This window comes from Pygoscelis adeliae, unplaced genomic scaffold (assembly GCF_000699105.1).
Source record: "Pygoscelis adeliae isolate BGI_AS28 unplaced genomic scaffold, ASM69910v1 Scaffold66, whole genome shotgun sequence".
Lineage (NCBI taxonomy): Eukaryota > Metazoa > Chordata > Aves > Sphenisciformes > Spheniscidae > Pygoscelis > Pygoscelis adeliae.
In genome coordinates, this window is record NW_008825167.1 from 6,491,066 (window position 1) to 6,501,176 (window position 10,111).

Below are 10,111 nucleotides of genomic sequence, written 5' to 3' on the forward strand. Positions count from 1 at the left end.
TGTTCAGCCGGCTGTCGACCAACACCCCCAGGTCCTTTTCCGCCAGGCAGCTCTCCAGCCACTCTTCCCCAAGCCTGTAGCGCTGCATGGGGTTGTTGTGACCCAAGTGCAGGACCCAGCACTTGGCCTTGTTGAATCTCAGGTCATGACTGGTAGAAAGCTTAAAAACCCCACACCCTTACAACTGTACCCTTTTCTTTTTCACCTTTTTGTTGTCAGTGAAACCCTCCCCCCACCTCCACCCCACCCCACCCACAAGCATTAAATCGTTAAAGTTTATATTTTGTAATATAGTTATCAAACTTAAGAGAAAAAAGCACTGAATCTGATCTCCACTAACGTCACTTTGGGTATGATAAACAGACTGGCTGTCTTTTTCCTGGGTGTCCAGGAGTGATACCTTTCTTTGGCAGTTGACCTGCCACACAGAGACCTAGCCCTCCATCAATGCATCACCTCTTTTACAATTTCAGTTACTTGACACATTTTCCCAGCATCTAGATGGTTGTTGGATCACTATTTTTCAGTTAAATTCTTCAGGAAACATCATGCTGGAAAAGCAGGGTGCATACGCACGGCAGAAAAAAAAAAATCTCACTAGGAACACCAGATTAAAACTGTACATGTTGAAAAACAGATTGCTGATTCCTCCTACCTTCATAATCTGATTTTTTTGTCAGTATAATCCATCCTGACTGATGATCTTGATGCATTCCTTACGCTGGTGTTTTAGCACAGGTTAGAAGTCTGTTTTGGTTCTGAAAATACCTCTGTTAAAAGTTGTTCTACTTTTGTCTGTTGTTTCAGGTGAAGACAGTGTAGATTCTTGCCTACACCGTTAGCTTCTGCATACAGAGCCATTCAGAAACAATGACAGACTTCACTTTGGCAAGGAGAATCAGAGCTGATGGACTCTTGATATCTCTGTTAGAGCCTCACAAACACAGCTTTCTCATAAAGCATTCAAGCCTTGCAAAAAGGGTGCCTTAATCCATAAGAAAAGTCATTGTATCAAAGAAGAATTGAATTATCAATAAAAACAAAACCTAATCAAAATCCAACCAATAATATACAGTTCCCACTTTGATGAGTTTATTCTCAATCAGTTACACTTTCTGTTGAGCTTTCCATTTTTGGTATCCAAAATTCTACATCTACAGATGCAGACTATTCTACAGACATTTGATTCTGATTAAATCCTGCACTAATCTAAGGACTTATTTAAAAATAGGAACAGAGACAAAACTACTGAGATAAGAGTATCCATTCATAAATGTATACAGTATGGATGTGTCATGAGGGAAGTCAAAAACAGCCAAGGAGTTAGACTGAGCAGATATAAGGAAGCAGTTAGACCAGGTAAAGTTATAATTTATATATCCTTTGATGTGGCGACTAATCCACCTGCTGTTACAGTGATGCATAGTGCCAAACACTAGAGCAAAATAAAGACAACAGAGGAATTAAATATTGTTTTACTGTGGCTACCAATGCCAGCAAACAGCAAAAACTAATTGCATTTCTTACAAGCAAGAATATTTACTGGGACCGTGATCTTGTCAGATTTAATTACTCTAATAGCTGTTGCTTCAGGAAATCAATTATTTCCTAATACTTGAGAAAAACACAGATTTTTCTCTTCTGTTTGAAAAAAGTTCAGAGCAGTGAAATTCTAGTTTATCTTGTGAAATGTAGCACTCCAGCAAAAACTGAAGCATTCCAAGTCCAAAAGTTTCTGGAGTTTCTCTTAATATCTTCTTCTCCAGATAGCTTACGAAAATAATTAGGCCACAACTGTTCTCTTTGAACAAGAGCTCAGCCTTACACAATGAAATACAAAATAAGCTTTTAAATTCATGGCATCTGTTTGATGACTAGCGTTGTATTACTTCTGGAGCAGAAGTAATACTTTGGTCTGTAAGACCAGACTTCATTACAATGATAATAGATAGGTAGATGACAACTCCTTTGAGCTTTATATTCTACATCTCTATAGATCCTTTTTATTCTGGTAGTGGATTTTTTTCCCTGTTTATTTGCTTCTTCAAAATTTTCTCACTCCTTTTCCTTCTTTTTAGTTGTCTTTTCTTGCTTTAAATGGGACCGCACCTATTGATAAATTGTGCTCTCATAGCTTAGTTTATCAATTTGAGAAGAAATGTAAGCACAGGTTCAGCAAGCTACTTCCTTAACCGTCAGCACTCTGCTTGCTCCTTTAAGGCCAAAGCTGCTGAAGGAGTAGCAAGGAAAACTGCACACTGCCCAAAGTAGTATTCTTGCAATGCAGAACAAGATGACTTTGAGTCCTGAGGGCACTCACAACATCAAATTAACTCAATTTGTCTGGCACCTCCAAAGTTGGTGGCAACTCACTCATGAAAAGTTACAGAGCAGAAATAATAATAAAAAAACTTTCATGATTTCTCTTTTGGAAAATTGCCGTATTTAATTATTGTCCATAGCAGTATTTATTTATTATTGTAGAGGAATAAACACTTATTTTCTGTGAATTCTATATGAGACACAATTTCAAGACAGTCTGAAGATCTAATTTTTAAAATACAGCATGTAGCTCAATAAATAGAGGAAATCTGAACAAGGTCACCATAGCAATAGCAACCTGGTATGTATGTGTACATGCATTCCAAAGCAAATCTTGACTTGTCTGCAATTGCCACCTAGTGGCTAGTTAAAAACTGAAGACATCTTTTTCCTTGTCAAAAAAAACCCCAACATACAGTCATACAGACTTCTGGTAAAGGATTTCTTAGGTTTTCGTACTAGTTACTGTTTTTCAGCAGTGAACAATCATTCAAAGGTAATGCACTCCCTTCTTGGCTTACCCAGCAGCACAGAATTATCAAGGTTTTAGATGTTAGTCAAGTGGAAGACTTAGAAGTAGTTCATCACCTTTCCACAAGCTTAAGCAGCTTTCAAAGGGAATACAAGGGAAGAAGAAAAGGGCAACCAAAAATACTGACTTCTTACTTTAGACAGTCATAAGAATAGTATATTTGATTTCCTATGACTAATCCCTTTTCTGCCATATTCTTTGAAATTTAGACCTGGCAATGACCTCAGGTAACAGTGTTGTAGCAGCACATGAGAAAGGACTTGATAAATGATTTTTAAAATAACAAAAAATATTTTAGTAACTTATTGATTTGACATGTTCTGTAACAAATTATTTTGTCAAATCATGGGTTCAGCCCAGATGCTTGGTTATATACTGACAGATTACTAGCCTTTGCACAGCAAGCAAGGGAGTTTGTATATATGCAGCTCTACCCATCTTTCAAAGAAACAAAGACTGCTTTTGTTTCCCATATATAAACTGACTAAATTTAATTACTTATTTCATTTTGTTTTCCTGAAAAAAAATTATATTCAGAACACAAGCTCTGTTAAACTAATGTTCATTAATACGGGAGGCTATAAAACTCTGGGATACAGTCCAAGAAGGTATGATTTGGTTTTGGTGAAAAAACAGTGCTAAGGCATAGAGATAACAACCCTTTGAGTGGCAGTTGGAGCTAGTAAATACTGTACTAGTTGTATATTAGCTGTATATTATAGCTTTAGACTAAACAGTGTCAAGGGAACATTGCCCAAAGGTACAAGTACTAGACCTTCAAACACATGAAAAGTGACAAGATTTCCAGACTGGAGGAATTTACGTTCTAAAGAAAAGATGTAACAGTTGTTTTACAAAAGGGTAAAATTTAGCATCTGAAACAAGATTGTTCCACATACTGAGGAATTTACTGAACATATGTTAGCAGGGAATTCCTCTCAAAAGGCTCATCTGAGTGATAGTTGTTTGTACTGACTAGAAAATATGACACTAAATTGCTTTGATGCAAAGGTCCAAGAAAATGCATAGACACTCATCTCTGTTAAGACAACCTACCATTATTGTAATGAAGCCCACATCAGAGCATACTTACCTAAAAATGATTTTGTTAGCCTAGGTGACATTATAGAAGACTTTTGACAAGATGTTTTACATAAATCTGTAATGTCTGACTTGTCTCTATCCCCAGTGCTTTCCAATAAACACATTTAAAAAAAATAGAAAACACACTAACGTAAGATCAATGCAAATGTAAGACCCATACTGTCTGTCCATTTTAAGTCAACATTCATTTCAGTAGGACAGTATATGAAAACAAGTTTATAAAAATTATATTCCTAATAGTGCAGTTTCAAAAGCAGCCAAGGCATTGGTTCATTTCTGAAAAAAGGAAAGAAGAAAGGAGAAGGGGGGGGCGGGGGAAAAAAAAGGGGCGGGGGGGGAGGAAGAAAAGGAAAAGGAAAAGATGTGATCACATCCCTGCTTCCAGACTTGCTGTCTGGCTCCTTACATTGCATCAGCTCTGCCAACTCCTCCTAAAAAGCTGTGAAGGAAAGGGACAGGGGAAAAACAGGGCACTTCAAATTTGTACAGCAGCTCACCACTATTGAAATACCTTGTAGAACATCCTGTTTGTGCTGGAATCCAATTGTGACTACAGACTATACATTTTCAGAAAGAGTACTGGTAGTATCACAGATCAGCCTGTAGCCTTAATGAGGCCTGGGACAAAATGCCTGAAATTTCAGAGCTGTCACAGTAGTTTTGATAGCACGATTCTGACAGTCTGCCTTGCTTGACGTGTGCATCTGGGTATGCCAAGGATGTAAAACCTATTGGGATAGTGTTACGAAAGGGAGACAAACAGGCAGCATCTCATCCACGCTGCCCACAAACGATCCCAAAACTATTCCAAAACTACATCTGAGTTTTATCTCAGAAAGAATTAGTACATTCACTCCAGAAGACAGCCCAGAAGGGAAGTAATACTGACACTCTGTGGAGAATCAGAAAAACTGGTTTGCTAAGTTAATTGACAGAACAGACTCATTTTTGATGGCAATTGCTCAGAGGGGTCTCTACTTCAAGAAATTGTCTCTCCCATTAGAATGAAAACCACATGGGTAATTTATTATTCATATTCCAAACACTATTAGTAACACACCTTTTCTAATAAACAAGCATGCAATTCTCTATCATGCATTCACTATCAGAAAATATTACTTATATCTGTTAGAGAGACTGAGGTATATTCAATATTTCAGGTTTTGTATGGTCGCTCTTTGAGCACATTAACATTCAACATACCCTAATTAGTTTCTCTTTCAAATTACAAAAAAAAAATTCCTGCTTTCCAAATTAAAGGCTAACATGCTTCTTTGATTGACAGGTTAGGTTATTTTATTTCTTTGCCTTTTTGGACAAGCTGGTAAAAGCATTTTTCCTGGGGAGAAACAGGAATGCTTTTATTTTTTTTTTCACTTGGTCTGAGAAGGTAAAAAATTTTCTTTATCTTCAGCATAACTTTTTGTTACTAAAAGGAAGGAAATGCCCCCTGAAGCCCACCACTTCATGCTTTTTAGTTTAATGATACAAACATCTTCTGAAGTATAGAAGTGTAAACTCATTAGCTGCATTTCAGTTCTCTCTGCTGCTGAAGCCTGGAGGAAGGAAACCTTAATACAGAATATCTGATTCTAGCACTGAATTTTACATCTTAAACCAAATTATAACATCCAATTATATGCAATCTTTATATCTCGAGTTAGGATTTCTCTCTGTTCATTCTGAAAGAGGCTTGATGTTAATTGGCTTTATGCCTTTCCACCTCTGTCATGACTTATTTTTGCTTTAAAAGGTGAGGCTGGAAAGTGGCATTTCAAGGTAGGTTTTGAGAAGATAAACAAGTATTTATGAATGCAATAAATACATTTAATAGGGAAGTTATCTATGAGCAATATAATAAAGTAGTATCCTAATGTAGACAAGACTCATTTACACAAAAATTAATTAAAAATAACATATTCAAATAATAAACCTAATTAACTTCCCCTAATAGTCATAAGCAATCCATCATAGAGTGGAAAAAAAATAACTAGCCAATGGACATATTACAAGATGTTTTGACTGAAGAATTTTAGGGTTTATATTTACTTTCAGGTTTCAGATACACAGGTTCTCATGGAGTAGCAAATACACAGTTACAATGCTATAGCAGGAGACTACAATATCAAGTGTGTCCCTGTTTAACGATGTGCTACATTATTATATAACAGTTATTTGTGAAAAATGCACTAATTATGCAGCACGCATATTGTAAGAAGAAACCAAATGAGAAGAAATGTAGTGCATAGTTAAACTAAAATAGATGTATACATGGAGAGCCACTGAAGTAAAGTTCTACCAAGAAACCCCCTCCAAGTTGCTGCAACACAGAAGTCAAAAATTCACGTGAATAAGCTTATCTATAGAGAGAAACCCACATAAAGCCAAAAATATACATCATCCATACATCAGATGTGGATTTGTCTGAAAGAGCATCACAGAAGAGTTTAGTTAAAAAAGAAATCCTGCTCTGTACCTAGTGTCTGGTCATTTCCCCTTAAACCTATGAGTAAATCCCTCCTGGACTCCATTTAATGCCTTAAAGAAAAGAGGACAGAGAGATCCATTACCTTTACAAAACAAATGAAAGATAAAGAAACCCTTGTTTGGAATCCCATCTCCCACAACCACTGCAGCAAATGGGATGTTTTTTCTGTTTGAATTCTCACTTTATCTGATTTACACTTATATTTTTGCTTTAATCACTCCTTAAAGCATTTTAAAACACAGTTAAAAATAAACTACCTCAGCAAATATTCAGCTAAAATTTGACATAACATCATAGTAACTAATATCTACAATATTTATGATTTCTAGCAAGAATCTTCCCAATCCTTTAACACTTAGTAAAGTGACTGGGCACTGCAGTATATCTTCTATATCTATTCAGAAACAGATGGTATAAGTTCCATAAACATTTCACACAAAAAAAAGCCATGCCAACATTTTTCCTTATAAGTAAAAGCCAGCCTTAGGCAACCCTGGATGCTAACTTTAGCAGCATTATTTTGGGGAAAAACAACCTTTAAGAAAAGTAGTTTTCATGTCATTTTTAGTATGATGAGCCAGAGGTCACCTTGTGTTGTATGTGGTTGTTCAAGACAGCTGTCTTTTCAGCTCTGACTTGTAAATGCCTGTGCATCACATCAGAACATTTAGCAAACTGTGACCTTCATGATCAATCTTTTCCATTCTATCCCATCACTTTCCCCCATCTGGGCGTGTGAGAAGCGGGAGCAGCAGTAACACTCCTCCATTCCATTGTTAATTCAGAATCCTAGACACTTTTTCACTCAGTAAAAAGCACAAGCACTTCCTATAAGTTGTTTGATGACAAATTGTATGGAAATATGTGCCATGAGTATAGGAAGATATAAATGAAACCTGAACTGTGAAGACAGGTAAAAGAAGAGCTAAAGAAGTCACCAGTACTGTGAGGATGAGAACCTCCCAGGACAGGTTGCTGCTCCAAAAGTCACCATACCAGTCAGGACTTGCAAGGAACCACATGAGTCCACCCATGCAAAGTGGTCACAGTATAACCGTTATGTCTAACATCTCTGCTCCTAGAGCTGTGGAAGACCATGGCCATTGTCCCAAGATTGCAGAAAGCTTCTAACGCCATTTGCACCCATGAGGCTTAAGGCTAGTACCTGCACAGACAGATAAGCAGTACTCAAACCTGCACAGATAAGAACTGACAATACTTTTGGGCACAAGTTAAAAGAACAACGGCCTCGTGGATTCCCTCTAGCCCTCATGAGCCAAATCCCACTTCTGCATCTATTCCCCCTCTCCCGCAGGGCCAGAGGTCAGGTCTTTGCTAAGAAAGGCCATGATTAAACCAAACAGAATATTTCCGCAGGTAGGTAGTCATTACTTTTCTACTGTTATTTCTCTGCCTATGCCTTGACTTGAGCCCCTGAAGCAGTCTGCAACCCTGTCGCCTCCAACACCAGGTCCTGCACACTCATCCACGCAGCTATGGGCTGCGACAGAATTGGAACACAAAAGGCCTCACCAGTCCCTACAGTCAAAGGTAGGGATTAACGCTTCCTAAACCCCAAGTAAAATGGTATAATAAAATATATTCAAGTATGCCCTTAAAAAGGCCACTTTGGAAAAACAAACAAACAAAACAACAAAAAAACAAACCAAAAAACCCCCCAAGCATTTAGCAGTCCAGAAAGTCAAATAAAACACATTCCATCCACAAGTATGTACATGGTGATCATTACAGCCAAAAACAAGAGAGGAAGCACAAAGAGCCCAAGTGTCACAACCATATAAGCATCTGGCAAGACTTCCAGAGCAACAGCATAGCCAGCTTAGCCCTTTGCTGCTATGAGGCCTGAAGCCAAATTCCAGAAGAAAAGAGCTTCCTTTTTTTCCATAATCCCCAGGGTACCTTTCAGGGCCCACCGATCCTTTACAAGGAGTGGTTCATGAACACCAGGAATTCATCACAAAGAAGTATTCGGTGGAAGTCTAGAGGGCGCATGCATGGCTCACAATTCTCTACTTCAAGTAATAATATTAAATTCTGATCCACAGAAAACAGAAAATATTCATAAGAATAAATGTTCTAGAGTAAAACACCCATTTAATAAGCTTTTTCTGTCCACCATTTACATACAGTATGGCAACTGCTAGACTTAGATGAAAACGAATATTTCATGTGTTAAAAATACTACATATTTTATATAAATAATATTAATTTTTAATTCTAATTAAAACATAAATCTTCTAATAGGCTCACTTACTGGATGCTTGGCTGAAAGTCTGCCAGTCACAGTTCCTGTCTGATTCCATGTAGAGGAAATAAATCCCTGTAGTCAAGTAAAGTAAAAATCCCCAAAAAGAAAAGGATGAAGACGTACATCTAAATTTTATTTAATGTAAGTATCAGTAATAAAAACTCACTGCAATCAGGACTACAGAATAAAAAAAAATGCTTTATAATTTTCCATATATAAAAGTTCTTAAACTGTAAACGCTGCAATCATTTCACATCCTTTTACGATTTATTTGAAATATCATATTTTACAGGCTACTTTTAATATTTCTACCTTTCTCATGCACGTTCGTAGTCCATCCACATAAGTTGATTTCATCTTATGAACCTAAATTACGTAAAAGTTTAGATAAATGCTTATTTATAAAAGTAAGAGAATTTTCAAATTAAAGTTCTTAATTTCCAAACGCATATTAATTTGTTTTGTAGACTTTTTTAAAAAGAGAGTTTTATCTTAGTAAATAATGGATGTGTACTCACTAATAGCTTGACCTATTAGCATAAGTTAGGTAAGTGCTCAGTCATACCCTAAAGCCAGGTCTTTGCAGATACTAGTAAATGAGCTACTGGAATTTACTCTTTTACATCTTATATCCCCAGGTCAACAAACTACACAGAAAAGCCACACAAAAAAACCCCCACACTTTTTTCTTTTAAATCTTGGAAACTCATCCACTGAAAACCCAAACATTAAGTGTGAGAGCAGATTAACTAGGTCGTTTTGGATTTTCAGGAAACTCATCACCTAAAAAACCCCCATAACTAGTTATCTCCTTTGCTTTCTGCAGAGTATTTCTTCAGAACTCAAAAAATAAATGTTTTGCCCTAAAAGTGCACTTTATTGCACTAGACAAATTTAACAGTGAAGTTTTCCAATTGTTTTTGCAAGAGTTGTTTGCTAGCTATAATCTAACATAGCGCAAAACAGAAGTATAAATATTAAATCTAAAAACTCTTAAGAATACCTATAACTTCAAAGTTTAAATGAATATTTGAGTGAACTTACATTACAGCCAACTTTTTTTTATTTATTTAGCTGTGAATATGTTATCTTTCTTGCTAATTTTGCTTCAGTGCAACTACATTATGTGACAAATATCAGCTCACCTGACGGTATTCTAAAATTATCTTAGGCAAAGGATGAAGATCTTTCAACTTGTTTAGCTGCAAAATAAAGAATGTGAATTACTGGTATACTTTTCTGTTAGGTTATATAATTTAAAAATCTTAAGAGAATAAGTTTTGGAGGAAAAAATTTTCTCACCAAGCTGAATGGACAAAATACTGGCTAAATAACGTCCTTCAAGCAATCTCACCCTAGGCCCAAGGAAGCCTTCATTCTTTCCTGCCTTCAGCAG

At 36.6% G+C, this 10,111-nt stretch overlaps 1 protein-coding gene across 1 annotated transcript in view; it reads right to left on the bottom strand.

Annotated features, from left to right (window-relative positions):
• The window catches only part of POLN (polymerase (DNA directed) nu), a 100,697-nt gene that overhangs the window by 63,673 nt on the left and 26,913 nt on the right, over nt 1-10,111 (bottom strand). The window contains 6 exon segments of the mRNA XM_009328793.1: nt 844-878; nt 1,938-1,973; nt 3,353-3,370; nt 8,718-8,787; nt 9,028-9,081; nt 9,861-9,917. Coding sequence (XP_009327068.1) covers nt 844-878; nt 1,938-1,973; nt 3,353-3,370; nt 8,718-8,787; nt 9,028-9,081; nt 9,861-9,917 — 270 coding nt within the window.